This window comes from Strix uralensis, chromosome Z (genome assembly GCF_047716275.1).
Source record: "Strix uralensis isolate ZFMK-TIS-50842 chromosome Z, bStrUra1, whole genome shotgun sequence".
NCBI lineage: Eukaryota > Metazoa > Chordata > Aves > Strigiformes > Strigidae > Strix > Strix uralensis.
In genome coordinates, this window is record NC_134012.1 from 102097883 (window position 1) to 102115097 (window position 17215).

Below are 17215 nucleotides of genomic sequence, written 5' to 3' on the forward strand. Positions count from 1 at the left end.
GTCATCTTTCCGCTTGCGTGAGTTTGTCAGTTCAGTTGACAGTAGATCCATATTTTGCTCCTTTTTTCTCTGTTTTTTGAGTGAAAGCAAGCTTGAGTTATAGTGTAGCTTGTTGGCAGGAAACAGTTCCTAATACATGTTTTAAAACCTGGAAATCTGTCACACAATTTATCTATATTTCTGTTGCAGTGTTTGATTTTTATCCTTAAGAAAAAATATATCAGCAAATACATTTTATTTTTCGAGCAGTTTTATTTACTAATCAGAGCAACTCTTTAGAGGGTGGAAGGGGAAAGGATTTGTCATGCAGTTGGCGTTAATGGGGATCGCAGTCAGGTTATTTAAAGAAAAGAAGGTCATACTTTGTGTATCTTTTCCGTAAATTAGCCCAAAATCTAGGCTAAAATGTGAGTGTACAAAGTATATTTTATTTAAAAGTTACAATTTGATAAATCACAGGCCAACGCTTTGGGGCCAACTAGTTTTATTGCTGATAACTCCCACGTGTTGTTTTCCCCCCACCTCTTCTCCTTCCCATCCTCTGCCTCAGGCTGATCTTTAGTAACAGACCAGGGCCATCCTCTGCTGGGAGAGCACTGTCAGCTGGCTGATACCTTGTGCTGCTGCCATTTCATGCGTAGCTTTTGCCACCTGAATTCAGTTCCCCTCCCGCTGTGGAGAGCTTTTCCCTCATGCCCCTGGGTGTTAGTGGCTGTCGGGAGCTGGGCCCTGGCCCAGCATGGCCAAACCAGCAGGACGGGGAGGGGGCCCAGCCTAAACAGCCTGGCAGAGGTGGGGAGCCCTGCCCGGGCGCCTTCCAGCACTTTCGCAAGGGCTCTTCAAGGCTGGACAGCAACTGAACCAATTCTCCAGAGCTCTTTGAGGCCGGACAGCAAAGACATCCAGACACCCAAAGGTGGCCCTGCGCCCAGGGCAGCCCCCGCGAGCTGTACCTACGCTCATGTGCTGGCTGGTCGTATGAAGGCAAGGCCTTGGGCCGTGGATTTGTTCTTCTGATAGCTGGAAGGCAGGAGGTTTCCTTCTTCCAGATTACGAGCCTAGTTTTGTTTCTGGGAGTTGGAGTAACTACTGCTGTTACCAAGAGCCTGGAATAGCTTCTGAGTTTCTAAGTAGAGGCACAAGCATTTCAGTTATGAGTCGTCTTCCTCTGAGGACTTGCACTGAACACGATGGGTTGCCCCTCACCTCTGCCCGATGGCAGCCCCTCGTAATGCTGCTGGTTTCAGCATCTTCCTTGAGTCTTAACAGCACAGGGAACGCTACGTGTTGAGGGGGGGTCTAGGTTTAAAATGCATTAGCTCTCTTTGTGGAGACAGTTACTTTTATTCCAGAGTAACAGTATTTTGGAAAGAAGTTCTAATTACACATCATAATATTCCTTCTTAAACTAGTGGAGACTTTGCACACTCTTAGACTTAATGTGGTATGTGTCTGTAATTTGTTTTTAAAACACACCTTTCCACTTTGCCTTGTCAAAGTTTGCTTTGAAAAGTTAACATTCCCAACTCGGTTGTCTTTCATTAGGCAAAATATTTAACCTGAAAGTATTTGCAAAGGTATTGCTTCCCAGAGCATCAGTCTGTTCTTGAGGGTTGCTTTTTCACTCACCTACAGAACTTACTGTTTGAATGACGAGACCTTTCTCCTATGCAAAACAAGGTTATAAAAGGAAAAAGAAGTTTGAGTCTGGGGGTTTCTTGTTTATTTGCTTGGTTTTTAAAAAGCTGTTTGCCAGAACATGGACCTCCAGGCTGAGGCCAATTTGATCAACTCTGATGCAGGAAGGAATGTCTTAACCTCTGCCTATGTATATGTAGCTGGCCAGCTATAGGTCTGTTATGTATCCAAATAAAATAAAGGAAGATTTTTACCTGGAAAAGGTGGGGAACAATATGACTACATAATCTTTTGACATGGAGGTTGAGAGTAGAATGTGTCAACACTTAGAATTTCCTTGTACTGATTTCAGTCCTAAGTAATCTTTTCTTTTGGATTTAGAACCAAAATATGTTTTCATTGTGAAATTATATATCAGATCTAAAGGGGGGGGGAAAGGGTGAGAAAACAGCTGACAGATTCTGTTCTGGTTGAAGTTTAATATAAAAATTTAAAAGTAAATTTTTTTTAAAAAATACTGTAAATGGCGGGAATGGCTGCTAATTTGAAATAATTCATACAGGTAACTGTAAGCTTTGCTCATAAGGCAAGTCAGAAAAGTATCTACTGGTCCTACTTATAATTTGTTGTTCAGTACTTTCAGTTTGGTCTTAGAAGTGCTGAAGAGTACTGGGAGAGGCTTCCACTTCCTAACAGCCCGGCCCTCAGAAAACCCGCCGTGGTCACTGCCGTCTGACACTGCTGCCTTCTGAATCCTCACGGGTGCGGGGAGGGCAAGCTCATCTTCGCACGGCTTAGGGGATGCAGCAGCAGTACATAATGACTTGAAACATTTGTGAGAGAAGTGAGAAATTCTCAGTTAGGTACTTGTGTTTATTTAATATTGACCGTGTGTGGTGAACCTTGACATTTCACTTGTTCCCCCTTATCTTTGTAGGAAAGAAGAGGTTGTGTAGATTGAGATGGACTGGAAATTCAAGTTGATTTTGACTTTCATTTATCTAAATACAGTCCATAAAGTCACTAACAAATGGTTCAAATGGTTAAGTTTCTCCCAATGTAAATGGTTTTTGGACTTTTGGAAGACTGAAATGTTTTCCATGTAGTTTTAATCTGCCGTCTGTGTTTCAGGGAGATGTGTCTGTGGGATGTGAACGATGGGAGGTGCATAGAGTTTACTAAACTAGCCTGTACACACACCGGCATACAGGTTAGTACTTTGTGTGTGTTTCAGAGCTCCTATTCCATATTGCAAAGCATGGATAGCTATAGATTAGTTATCAAAATAAGGCTGATTTCTATTTAAGCTTAATAATGACATTATATGCATACTGCAGTATCTCATAAATGCTGTATCATCAAATGCCCTGGAGCTGGAAATACGTGCTGTGCTTCACCATTTGAAAAAATGTATCATAATTAACGAGAGAGGCTGGAAAGGAAGGAGGGAAAGGAGAAGATTTTTGGAGGAGTACTGCCAGGGGAGGCGGGAGCGTGAGGATGACCTCAGCAGGGAAGGCTGAGGCAGGCTTCTGTCAGCTATGGCAGCTGGGTGTGCAGGGTGAGGATTGCCTTGGGAAGGAAACAGGGAGAGGGGCCCCTGCAGAAGGCTCCCCTCGTCAGTGCAGAGTGGCAATTCTCAAACATAGGCATTAGAATATAGGGGAATAATTAAAATGTAGGGGAGAACTTTAGAGTAGGGCTGATGGTTGGACTTGATGATCTCAAGGGTCTTTTCCAACCTGAATGATTCTATGATTCTATATGTTTATGAAATTATGGTTTTGATTTCAAATGAAGTAGTCAGTGTCTCACATGGAGTATAATTTCTGTGCTTTTGTTAACGTCCATTTAGTTCTATCAGTTTACGGTTGGGACTCAGCATGAAGGGAGACTATTATGCCATGGACATTATCCAGAAATTCTTGTGATGGATGCCACCAGCCTTGAAGTTCTTTATTCTTTATTATCAAAGATATCTCCTGACTGGATCAGCTCCATGACTATCATTCGATCCAATAGAACACAAGGTAATTATTTTTGTTGCTTTTATTATGGCTTAGCCTGCCTGTAAGAGAAACACTGTTTTCAACTTTTTCAAGAGCGGGCAACACCCAGCAAGTACTAACCTTTCCATAAAGCAAGGTATACATGGTTGTTTCTAGTCCTGGAAAAAGAAGCTAGATGAAGATCTACACAGTATTGTCTCTGTTGCTGTTCCATCAAATGCGAGCCTTGGCCCTGGCTAAAATGTAAGTGCTTTCGCATGAACAGAACCCAAAATCTCCCCAGATCTCGCTGTGTGTGTGCGCTCGGCAGGATCCAGGCTCACCTGGTAAATAGATTCAGTTCTGTCATCTTCAGAGTGTGCATGTGCTGAAACCTGAAGGACAAGGAACCTTCCTACAGGAAGAGTGACTTTTCTGTTTTGAATAAAAGCGTATTCCCCTAGGGTGATAACGTGCTTTCTCCTTGAGAGTTGAGAAGGAGTTCTGGAGAGCACTGGGGCAGCACGAGCCTGCAGGCTGGCCCAAGGCTGAAGGAAGGGGTGCAAGCTCTCTAAATGCCAGGGCTGTCGTCTGCGTTGCTAACGTGGCGTGTAGTACACACCGGGATCATTTGGCAAGCTATAAGTTGTCATTTTTGACAAGATATATATGTACTATGAGTATTTCTTGTGATTAGTAGCTTTATAAAAAGCACTGTCGTAACGTTTTCAAAGCTACTGTTGTAGGAGGGGCGTTTAAGGAACGTGCTGATTAAAGGACACAATAGGATTAAAAAACCTGAAGACTGTGGAGGGAGGAACTTGTAGAAGTGATGACAGTCAGTTTAGCAGAGAGGTCTGTGAGCAGGCTCGTGTTGGGTAGTGCATTGGTTGACAGGGTTTGAAGCGATACCTGCCCACACATCTGTGTTGCTCTGATAGTTCGTGTTAATTTGCTACGCTCAATTGCTGTGCCCACAACATCTAAGTTGCTGGAACAACTGGAAGTGAACTCCGGTGTGAAGTGTTTCCTGATGCTGCCTTTAATTTTATTTTCTGTTTTGTAATTGTTTTTATATTGTGATCAAGAAGTTACCCCTTGGATTTTGGTCTTGCACCAGACTTGTCTGGTAGAAACAGGGATGTCTATAAAGTTTGAGGAGCACCAGAGATACTTTGGTTTTTGTGAAGGTAGTAACTCCACTGGAGTAACTTTGCAATGTCCAATAGCACTACTAGAAACAGTGTCGCATCCCTCCCCACATTTAATTTGAGCCCCGAGTACTAACTCAGCGGTGTAAACGCAAACCCGTGGAATCTGTGTGTCTGAAATGCTACTTTGCAAATAAACGTTTGATTTTGAAGCAAACGCTTCAGGAATGTTTTGTAAACTTTTAATGTTGAGGTACTTTCAGTATATTTTTGTACTCAGAAACGCACCAGTGTGCAACAAAATGAAGACATCCTTGTACTTACCAGCCTGATGTTTGTGTTTCCCCAGAGGACACTGTTGTCGCCGTTTCAGTGACTGGCATCCTCAAAGTATGGATAATAACCTCTGAAGTTAGTCGGATGCAGGTAAACAAAGGCTTCTGAATTAATGAGATTTCCTGTTGTGATGAAGGGAGAACTTCTATTAGTGCTGTTTCCTGTTCTTCCAGCTACCTAATAATATTATGGTTTTTTCTTCTTTGCCATTTGAAAATCAACTTCCTTAATTTTGCTTTACTAATTCTTCAAGTTACCAGCAGAACCCCTAATCTTTCTTATGTTTGACTCAGAGAACTTATTTTCAAAATTAAAGAGTAGGATAGTCTCCAATTTCTACAATTTTTTTTTTATACCGGGTAATGATTTGTGTTAATATACAAATATTCTTGTTAATAAACACTTTCTTCTAATTTTTCCCTCTTTAAAAGCCCTCTTCTTTCACTCTAAGTCATCTTGTGCTACATTCCACAGGAGTCTTGAGTTCCAAAGGGAATTCAGTAACAAAGGTTGTTAGAGTAACGTTTAACTTCCCAAGCTGATATGGGTGCTGTGCTGCATGTGTAACTTTACTCAGCGCAGGCAAAACTGTTATATGCAAGAGCTTGTAGTGTAAGTACTCAGTAGTTGAAAGGTGATGCTATAAATATGTGTTTACTCTGTATAGTACAGATAAAAGAAAGAAATCGCAGAGTTAAAGCTTGCCCTGTACTGATAGGAAGTTTGTGTCTTTTAATATGGTGGTGACGTTATAGAAATGACTTTATCCCAATACTTCATTTTTTTAAGATTAAGTTCTCCAGCTGCTTTTCTTAAGCTCTTAAAATAGCTGTACTTAATTTTTAAATTTCTTTCATTATAGTTTTACTATATTGTACTATATTACTATTACTGTTTATTTCCAGAATATTCTAATGCAGAAGCAGCACAGTTTGCATTAGCTTGGAGGACCAGTATAATGGAATTCCTTGCTTTTGACCCCGTCAAGGGACAGTGGTATTCATGGGTTTTTGTTTTCAGTTTCAAACCTGATGAGGTTAGGTTTGCTCTCAAAGCATTTTCTGAAAGCCTTGTCGTGCAGCTGGTAATGTTTTGGCTAACATCACATTTAACAGTCACACTTAAAGAAAAGGCTGCTCTGAGCAGTGACGAGTGTTGGCTGTTATGAAAATAAGAAGCACAAAGACATAACTAAGCAGGAGCTTATCACAGCCTTGTCTGTTTGGGATGGGGGGAACCCTGAGAGGGTGAAATGTGAGCTGACCCTGCTTGCTTTCAGCGGGCTGTCTGGATGCCAGGTAGTTTGTCAGCAGTGAGGATACTAAATAGGCCCTGCTGATCTGTCCAGCTGGGGAATTTGTTAGACTTAAGTGACAAAGAGGATACCACATGCTCTTGCAGATCTTCTTATGAGGAATAATAGAATAAGAACGGCTACAAGTGTTTTGGTTTTTCCTTAGAAGTTGGCCATCTGGCGTCTTAAAAACCAGCGTAGTCATTCTTCCATCACATGGTCTCTGTCTTGTTCCTGAGTTCAATTTGAGCAAGAAAAATCGGCTGGGTGTTTTCTTGTTATCTGATTTCCATCTGGGTGTTGCTCTGTTTCAGATGCTGGTTGCTGGCACACTGTCTGAGTACTTAAATGCTTTCTGTGTAGGACAGAATGCTTATTCCCCATCTTGAAGATGAGGAAATAATATTTCAGGAAATATGAATATCTCTGTCTTGCCGCAGAGATCTGTAACAGAGTAAAGATTGAGGACATCTGAGTCCCCACTTCTGCCTTAACTGCCTGGCTGTCCAGAGTTTCTCTGTGCTCTCCCGATAAGGTTGGTTTTTATGAGAGCAGAGAGCCCTGTGGAACTGGTCGAAGTGGCTGCCCTCGCAGATGAGTCTGCGGACTGGACTGTATCACAGGAAAGTTGGGATACAATATACCCGTAGGAGTATCAAAATAAAATATCTGTTTATTTCAGTTAAAATTTACAGAAACATTGACAAGCTCGTGACTCGAGCAAATTTAAAACCATCAAGAAATGTCTTTTTTGAAGACGTTATTATGGAACTAATAGCTCTATTTAATTTCAGATTGATAATTTTAACCAAAATGCAGTTAATTTAATGTTGGTTTTGTTTGTTTTTTAGGATACAACACCAGTATTTGAAGAGGAGTCAAAACCTATTTATTGTCAGAACTGTCAAAGCATTTCCTTCTGTGGGTTCACCCAGCGGTCCTTGCTGGTAGTGTGTTCCAGATACTGGAGGGTAAGGCAAGCGAGCTGAGCACCACTGCCTGCTTTTCACTCTAGAAGCTCATGTAACTAAACCACCAGTAAGAAATTTGGATCAAGATACTCTAAGTCCTTTTAATGTGTCTGTATTGAAAGTGGAATTAACTGTTGTCTGGGTGTTTTAATCTGTCATGGGTTAACGACAGAGTTTTCTGTTTCTTTTCAGGTTTTTGATGCTGGAGATTATTCCCTCTTATGTTCAGTCCCTGGTGAAAATGATCAGACCTGGACGGGTGGGGACTTTGTGTCAGCTGATAAAGTGATTGTATGGACGGAAGATGGACAAAGTTTCATATATAAATTACCAGCCAGGTGGTCAACAATGAAATACTGTTTCTTGATTTTTATTTTTTTTTGAGATAAAAACATGAGAAACTTTGAAACAATATTGAATATTTTTGGCTTTTGTTACAAAATCATATGGATTTTAAAGAAAGTAGTATTGCATGAGCATATTTTAAAGTGTGTCCCCTAAATGTATCGTGTTGAAGCGATGCTCAGTGATTCAGATTGCCTCAGCCAGGATTGCTTCACTATTTTCTGATATTACACTAACTCCTTTTCACTTTCAAATGGAGCTGTGTGATGAAACAGGTGCATGTTGCTGTTGAACAAGTGCCATAAATTAAAATATAGTTTAAGTATGTCCCTAACAAGGTCCAAATAAGGAAGAAATAAGATTTTGCTCTATGGAGTAGAATGTAAATGATGATTGTATTATTGTAACAGAGAATACTCTTTCAGCACACTAAGGGAAGGCACCAACAGCTGAGTTTGTGCACTAGGTATCAAAAAGGTTAAATAAATGAGAATAACAAAAGTAGAATAAAAAAACTTTGCTAGTTTTCTTGTGACATCTTCATGACATGCGAACATCTCTTTGTTCTGGATAGAGAGACAGTTTTATCTTGGAGATCCTTGAACGTTCTCACAAATCGTATGAGAATGTGTCACTCTGACGTGATCAGAGCATAAGCATGTGAGCAGGTCGTTCTGGTGATCTGCTGGAGGAATCCTTGGCTTTGGTGTGTTTTGCTCCTGGGCCTGAGGCCAAATGTGTTGAACTCCAAAGCAGATCTAAAGCCAGGCTTCCTTCATTCTTTTTTCCTCCAGTTCTGAACATGTTGGGGAACTGAGCTGGACACATTTTTCAGCCATAAATTGACAAAGTATACCCTGTACACTAAAATTAGAGTAATGATCTTCTATACGCTGTATTAACAATTGAAAAATGTAATGTTTATGGGCGTGGGGCTTGCTTTTGCTTAGTATTTAGTTAGCTAGGGATGTAGTAATGCCTCTCTAATAATATTATTTTATTCTTGTCTCTTTGTTCTTAAACCCAGCTGTCTACCAGCTAGCGATTCATTTCGCAGAGATGTGGGGAAAGCAGTAGAAAATTTAATTCCGCCTTTATTGTACAGTGTGTTGGACAGAGCAGATAAACAGGTAAAATTTTTGGGGGTGTTTCTTTTACAGACTGCATTTCTCTTTTAGAGAGTTGAAGCATGCATACGTCATGAACAATCCTTCTCTTTCAAAGTAGACCTCCAGGATTTCTTCTTTTCCTAGAGAAAGTAGACACTTAAGAGGAGAACAGATGCAATATCCCTGCTGTTTCGTTTAGTTCTTGTTGGTTTTCAGATAAATGCAGAGATTAGTCTCTGGGCAAGTGAATCTTTAGTTCCTATATACTAACAGTTTATTATTCATCAATGCCAGGAGAATTAGAAGCCAAGTCGTGGTGTGCGTGATGATTAGGCAATAACTGAGCAAGAGCTTTTAGAATCACGACTTGGAATTTGAAAGCTTAAATCCTTGTAAAGAAATTCCAATTTTATAGGCCAAAGTTCTCTCTGAGCTGTACTTTGTTTTTATATTGTGCTGTGAACTGTATCTGCTCTAGTATATCTAAGGCTGCTGCATGGTATAGCTGGTACTTACACCTGTACTACTAGGTGTAACTGATGAACAAGTGCTGTTATTACAAAACTATTGTAAGAATCCTGGGGTTTTTATCTTGACCATTTAATCTGTTGCCAGTGGACATTGAAACATTTATATACTTGATTTTTTTCTCTTTACGTTGTCAATCAACACTACAATTTTTTTGCTTCTCTTGTGGACCATGTTCCTTACTGAGGAGTGTAACTTAAGCTCACCACTGCAGTTAGAATGTTAACAATTTTAAAATACATATAAAAATATTCTCAATATGAATATATTTAGAACAAAACCAAATATATGTAAAAATCTTTTTTCCTCTCCCCTACACCTGTGACTTGTTTTGTAACTAACCATTTGTATTGCTCTATATATACTTTTTCCTGTAAGAAAGATAAAACATAAAGTAGCTAGTTTTCATCCTGCTTTTAAAAGATACGGTGGGTTGTGGGGAAGGTAAATTTTGAGGGTACTACGTGGTTTGTGTGTGTTCTGAAGTTGTTAACTTAATCTTTTTAACAGCTACTCATATGTCCTCCGGTTACTCGATTCTTCTGTGGACGCAGGGAGTCTTCCTATAAACTGTTAATCCAGGGAGACTCTTCCGGGAGACTCTGTATTTGGAGTGTGCCTGATACTCTTGAACAACAAGACAGTGCTAAAGGTATTCCTAATTAACGCTCCCGTTGCCAGGTCTTTTAGTGGACATCTCTACTTTTTTTTCCTTAAGTGTTTTGCTGCTGGATAAAGCACTGCTGCTTCTCCTACAAACCCATGAGGTGGTTTTTTGAATTGTTAGCTGCTTCTAAGAGTTATAGTGATTCATTTTTTTTCATATATGATAAAAATCTTAATTTACTCTGAATATTTTTCAGGTATTAACTGCTTTTTTTCTAGTTACTAGCTACAGTTGTTGCTGTCTGCCTGTGTAACTTCCTCCTGTAGCTCAAATCATACACTGTTCCAGTTCTCCCACATATTAGAATCATGGCATCATTTAGGCTGGAAATGACCTTTAAGATTGAGTCCAGCAGTGTTGTTTCCATGTGTTGTGGCAGCTTCACTCTACGTAGTCAGTAAATTAATCTCCAGTATGTACCTTTTACATTGTTCAGAGTGCTATAACATGAACTTGTCTTAGAAAAGCATTCCTACTTTCTGTTCATTTTTTTTACTTTTTTTTTTTTAATTCACCTCCCGCCTTACCCCTTCCTCTTTCTCTTTTGAAACAGGACTACAAACAACCACTTCAATATCCCTCCAGGAAGCTTTTGATAAACTTACTCCTCGCCCTGCTGGGATTATAGACCAACTAAGCCTGATACCAAACATCAATGAGCCACTTAAAGTCACGGCCAGTGTGTACATCCCCGCCCACGGGCGTTTGGTTTGTGGCCGCGAGGACGGGAGCATTGTTATTGTGCCAGCCACACAAACGGCTATAGTTCAGCTGCTGCAAGGGGAGCATATGCTCAGGAGAGGTATGCAGCTAAGCTTTGGAAAGCCCAGCTGGGTTAGTGTGTGCCTGTCACGAGATAGACTGAAGTAAGAAATAATCTCACCGAGTGAGCGTCAAGTTGTTTTGCAGGCAGGAATCGCATAACCATGTTCTTAGCAATTCTGAACTTCTATTATGTAATGAGACACCTAAATCATAAATGAACTGTGGCTGGCTTGCATCAGTCTGGGGGCTCCCTTCACCAGGAAACCTGGGATATTTCTCCAGGGTTTTTGAGACAAGTAGCAAAGATGTGCGGGAGGATCTCCTTGGGAAAACAGCACGTCTGACAGCTCCTCTCTGACTGTTGTGGCCTTAGTTGAGGATTAAACCTTGGCCTGCTGTTGTATATTTTGGTTCCAGATAATGTTGTTTTTATACTTCTGTGATCACAGTTGCAGAACAAATATTTAGGTTTTGATTTTTAAGTGCTGAGAAATAAGACATGTAAATATTTTTCTGTAAATACAGCTATGAGCTTGACAGTTACATACAAGGCTGTTGGTTGAACTGTTTCCTTTATATAACTGATCTACTTTATATAACTTCATAGAAAAATGATTTTTTTCTTAATGTGAAGTTGGGTTGCCTTGAAATTGATGCACTATTCCATAAATAAACGCTGGTGATTTGTACCCTCATAAAAATCCAGAAGTACCTGTGTGTATTCTGTGTAAGGTTTGCTGTGCTTGCTAGAAAGCCTAGTCATGTAGAGGAAGGAAGTTCCACTACGTGCTGCAGGTGTTGCACAGAACACTCGATTCTGGTATTTAATTTACTGGGCCCATTTTGTCAAATTTGCCATCTAAAAAGACAGTTTTTTGAAGCATCATTTGCGATAGTTAAAGGTTAGAATGAGAATGATTTCACTGATGTGTCTGATCTCAGTGAACAGAAAACTCGCCATTCTTGCTCTGTTTACAAAAATTATTTTCCTTTTACAATTTAAATTTGATGTCATTAACCTGTTCTGCACAAACACCAAAGGCTGTGGACTTGCACGTCACTGTGGCCAGGGCAGAGTAAGATTATGCAATTTTCCTGGTACGGGTCCTTTTGGCTATAACCTTGGATGCATTCAGGTTTGGGGAAGGGAATTTATTTTTTTCACATCTTTGGCCTTTTAGGTTATTTTTTTTCTGGTATTTTTTGGGGGAAGGGACTGTTTTAAGACAGCTTAATTACTTTAAAGTGAGATTGTACAGCAAGACAAAAGGAATTATTCAGTCCTTGTCCAGTAAAAAAAAAAAATTATGAACACTTTAAAAAAAGACAGGGCTAACTCTGTAAGAACTTCTGTCAAAATTGCAGTATGTCTGTATTTTTCTTTATCAAAAACAGTGTTTTGGATTGTTAACTGTTCCATTGAATTGAATTATATTTTTTTTCTGTCTCTCTTTTTTTTTTTTCCTTTTCTCCCTTTCACCCCTTACCCAATTTCCCAGGTTGGCCACCTCACCGGACTCTCCGAGGCCATCGAAACAAAATTACATGTTTACTGTATCCTCATCAGGTTTCTTCTCGTTACGATCAAAGGTATTTGATCTCAGGTGGTGTGGATTTCTCAGTCATCATATGGGATATATTTTCTGGAGAGATGAAACATATCTTCTGTGTACATGGTGGAGAAATTACACAGCTTCTAGTTCCACCAGAAAACTGTAGTGTAAGTCTTACATAATACATCTGATAACCTGTCTCACACTTTCTGTAAACGGTAGAGCTGCTCAAATCCTCCTTGAGGAACGTGACTGTAACATGAAATGCTGAAGAGGTACCACTGACCTGGTGTATAACTCTTGCAGACGCTTAAAAAGGGCTTAATTCTTCTGTTAATCTTGGTTTTGTTCGCATCATGTTTTAGCTACGTAAGTGATTGATTAAAAATAGCGGAAAAGGTGGATATTAAAACCCAGCTAGCTAGGGAAGTGCTTGGTGTTTTATGATACCCAGCATGAACGGTGGGAGAGGATTTCCACCACGTGGAAGCGCTCTCTGCCCTGACGGTGTTTGCGAATGCGATAAGCCAGCGTTCCCCACGTTAGCCCACGGGTCTTAAAGGCAATTTTGTCTGTCATAACTTGGATGAGTAGGTAGAATTTAATGAACAAAATAACATGGATTTACTTGAAAACTGTGGCTTCTTTTTTGCTCAACAAGCAGGTTCTAGTACCTGTTTGCTCTTTGTGATGTGCAAGAGGTTGGATTCAAGAGAATTTCTGGAAGTGCAATTCTGTTTCTAGTGACCTCAGTGAGTTCAGCCATAGACTGATGTGCCTGAATTTTGTTTTTAAAATGTTGATCACCATGCTTAGTCCAGTGAAGAGGAGATTATTAAATGCAAATTCTTTGCATTATGATTAAGATTTCTTTTCTTCCTTTTCCTTTTTTTCCTTCTTTTATTAGGCAAGGGTCCAGCACTGTATTTGCTCTGTTGCCAGTGATCACTCCGTAGGTCTTCTGAGTCTGCGGGAGAAAAAGTGCATCATGCTGGCATCCCGTCACCTTTTCCCTATTCAAGTAATAAAATGGAGGCCTTCCGATGACTATCTGGTGGTAGGATGTTCAGATGGGTCTGTGTACGTCTGGCAGATGGATACTGGTAAGGTTAAGCTCAAAGACGTTGATTAAACCATTTCTTAAATACATATATTTGGTTATACTTCTGTATAAGTTGCATCCGAGAGAAGAGTTAAAGGTGGGGTTTTTTTGCACATCTGTGTTTGGAAATTTAACACTCCACATGTTCCCAAAATTTGTAGACTATGTAAGCTTTTGTTAAACACATATTTTAGTATTTGGCATAACTAATTCAGATTTGGAGAAGCATAGCTTGCTGTGGCTATCATCGCCTTAAATGTTTTCCTAGTTATCTTTAGAGAGACAGTTAAAATGTTGGCTGCACACGTAGCGTCCTCGCAGTTCATTAGTGGCCGTGCTTCCTTGGCAATTTTCTTGAAAGCTTGGCGTGGGAGGGCAGCACCTTGAATCTACAACAGCTGCCTCATCTGCAGAGTCAAGGAAGTGTTTGTCAGGGGTTTTGTGTTGTTTTGTTGTTAGGTTGGTTTTGGGTTTTTTTTAAAAGGGACTAACACATTAAAAGAAACTAAAAATGAGCCTTAATGGAATGGGCAACAAGGCATAAAATAAAAACAGCTTTGCTATAGAAAATTTTGTGATATTTGGAAGGGAGAAAGCGAGGAAAAAATGCATCAAGATACACGTCCTATGTAATTACCTTCTAACTCCTTAGCTCACTTCAGGGAAAAAAAACCACGAACCTGCAATAATGCCTGAATATTATTTTCAGCTTATTGTGTAAATTAGATGAGAAGTTTTTTTACTGAAGCCGTAGGAAACAAAGAGGAACCTGAGATCCATTGTGGAAAACTTAATCCACACAGGTAGTGGGGTGGGAGAGGGAATGCAAAATGATTGCAAACAGCCTTCCTCTGAGAATGCTGAGCAACTGCAGACACTGCTCTCTGGTCAGGACAGAATCACGTGGTGGGTGGTTTAAGCTTGTCTTGATTTTTGTTAGTGTGTTTTTTCCTTACATACTTCAGCTTCATGGAAACTTAAGAAAATTCCATCCCGATAGGAATATCGGTTCTAAAAATAGCTGTTACCACAACAAAAAGTTTTAGGCGTTGCATCCTGCGGTGTTAAATTATTTTTGCCCGTTGTTGTGCTTGTGCTGTTTTGGACATCCTGAATTGTTTCTGCTAAACTCCTGCTTTTGAAAACACTCGCAGGTGCGCTGGACCGGTGCGTGATGGGAATCACGGCGGTGGAGATCCTGAATGCCTGTGACGAGGCAGTCCCGGCGGCTGTGGACTCCCTCAGCCATCCCGCTGTCAACCTGAAGCAGGCCATGACCAGGCGCAGTCTGGCTGCGCTGAAAAACGTGGCCCACCAGAAACTACAGACTCTGGCCACCAACCTGCTCGCTTCCGAAGCCTCTGACAAGGTAAGCTGTGTTTCACTTTGTCTGTTTTAATGCAGGACCCAAAACATGTGTTTCCATAAATAACTGAGTAAAATATGGGAAGTCTTCACTGTTGTAACTGAAAGGTTCTCTGAAATTTTGATAGAAAAACCTAAACCAGCTTTCCCCCAGCCTTGGGTCAGTCCTGGGAGTTCATTTCCCTTGAACAAAAAGTATCAGCCTTCTTCAGCCTCACTGTGCAGTTTCCAGTGCAGGTGCTCTTATTTAGAGTTACATCTTAAGAAAACATTTCACTTACATTTTTTCTATTTTGCGCTTTCAGTGGTAGTGCTTTTCCTTGCTAGAGCCTTTAAACTCCCTCTTCACTGTCTAACTCTGCATTGCTTTCACTGTCTTCTCTAAGTTCAGTAAGAACAGCAGTTATGCCCCAAATAAACCCCTCTCTAGATAGGTAGGAACATATTTTTAACATCAGCCAACACAACCCCTTCCATCTCTCTCTGGACATTGTTCCCCACTTTATGTTACCGTTCACGATGCTGCCTCCCACCTCAGGGGGCATTCTGCTGTTGGTGGGGGTTTTTTTCAGGTTGAGTTTATTTAAAATCTGGATTTAGCGGCATTTCATAGAATCTGGAATACTTGCTCGATTGTCTGCGTTCTGTTAATTTGTAGCCTTGATGTGTAGACAAGGAACCAGCCTGCGATCCGTGTCCCCTTTTCATTTTGTGCTAGCTTGGAGGAACAGAGTCGGGGTGGATCTGGGTTTTTCCCTCTTCCCCCATGTTGGACACGCTTGATACATTCCTGGAGATCTTGCTAAAGGTGGAGCTAGAGCTTGATTTTATTTTGGTAATTGTTGCTGTGGGACAGTTCAGAAAAAGTATTACTGAAATATATGTACAAATAGATATAAATGGAGCCAAAGTGACTTAAACGCTGAAAATTAATTACAGTTTGTGAAAGATTTGAAGTGTTTAATGGTAGAAGATATTAATAGGCTTAGTTGATTCCTAAATATTTTGATGCTTAATGTTTAAGGACTTTTTAACTTATGTTTTATGATTCAAGCAATGAATTCAAATGGAGCTGTCTGTAGTAACTTGTTAGAGGTGTTCATTAAGTCCTTCCTGAGCGCTGTATGTCTATGGAGGGAGGGAGCATGGCATGTTCACGTGTGTTCCTTTAGACCCAAAATTAGAGTTTCTAGGGCTGCTCCTGAGCACAACAGCAGGCTACTTACCAACCTGAGCTACAAGGAAATGCTCCTGTCGCCACCTCTGGCAAGCAGACCTCTGATAATACCATGATGATAAGAGTGGCTCAGTGTTAGAGTGAGCCTGCACGTTGGCCTCTGCTGTCAGGGGAGGATTTTTCTCTGTCCTGGTTATTATCACACAAACTGGAAGCACCTTAAATATTTTGAGGTGTGGGGAAGTTTCTTTTTTAACAACTAGTAATGAGCTCCCTTCTGAATTGCTATCTTGCAATAAGAAATAACCGGGGTTGTAAATTGTATAAAGAGTTAATTTTGACATTTTTAGCATTAACTTTATTATTCTGAAGAGCAAATAGAGCACAATATGGCACGTATCCCAAGAAAAGCTAGTACAGTGTAAAAAAAAAAAATTTAAGGAACTTCAGTATGGGGGATAGAATGGTGCGAGAGTTCTGAGTATCCTGTTAATTTTAATGTGCCTAATTATTACTCAGTCTGATGGATTTGGACTGCCCGTTGCGAAGACTAGCAGGCAGCGAACAGCATCACGTTGCAGAGGTGGTAGAGATGGAGCAAAAAAGCAAACGGGGAATTTTAGAAACAGGCTTAATTGTCGATGGCAGTTTAGCTGGTGGGCTCAGTGGCGTGTCAGTGCAGATGCTGGGAGCAGAGCGCGAAGGAAGAGCTTCCTCTTGGGCATCGTGCGTTTTTGTGTGGGCCAAATACAGAGAAGAGGTGAGTCCTGATCTTGTGAGGGTTCTGTGAACTTTGTCACAGAAGGAGTATGAGCCCTGACTTTTAAATTTTTATCTTTCTGTTAAAGATTAATAGAAGGCAGTGCAAAATTGCCTTGAAGGAGACTGGGAAGAGTATCCTTTGAGTTGGGTATTAGGGAAGGGTGTGAGAGGCTTTCCTTGCCCTGAGCAACCGGCTGTGGTGGCTGCTGCTTTGGGCAGGGCTGGGGCGGGAGGGCCACCAGCCTTCCCTCTGGTTGTGACCCGCTTCCCTTCGCTCCCAGCAGGGATTCCAGTACTCTACCGCTTGGCACACGTTTTTTCCTCAGCCCTGTGGGAGTAGACGGGTGTTGGATGTGTTCAGTCCATCGATGCCGCTCAGAAACGTCACCCGAGTCCAGAGCGGAAGGGCCCGTGTTCTGGCCTTTGGTTTCCTTTGGCTTTTGCCGGCAGCCGGGCGGTGGCCA

At 40.9% G+C, this 17215-nt stretch overlaps 1 protein-coding gene across 4 annotated transcripts in view; it reads left to right on the forward strand.

Annotated features, from left to right (window-relative positions):
* WDR7 (WD repeat domain 7) overlaps window positions 1-17215 on the forward strand; it is a 133126-nt gene that overhangs the window by 12743 nt on the left and 103168 nt on the right. For all 4 annotated transcript variants that reach the window (XM_074857081.1, XM_074857084.1, XM_074857083.1 and 1 more), the window contains exons 4-14: window positions 2770-2848; window positions 3494-3668; window positions 5127-5203; window positions 7259-7378; window positions 7571-7716; window positions 8751-8853; window positions 9871-10012; window positions 10581-10829; window positions 12292-12512; window positions 13253-13448; window positions 14602-14816. In XM_074857081.1, the coding sequence (XP_074713182.1) occupies window positions 2770-2848; window positions 3494-3668; window positions 5127-5203; window positions 7259-7378; window positions 7571-7716; window positions 8751-8853; window positions 9871-10012; window positions 10581-10829; window positions 12292-12512; window positions 13253-13448; window positions 14602-14816 (1723 nt within the window). The remainder of the gene's footprint in view (window positions 1-2769; window positions 2849-3493; window positions 3669-5126; window positions 5204-7258; window positions 7379-7570; window positions 7717-8750; window positions 8854-9870; window positions 10013-10580; window positions 10830-12291; window positions 12513-13252; window positions 13449-14601; window positions 14817-17215) is intronic.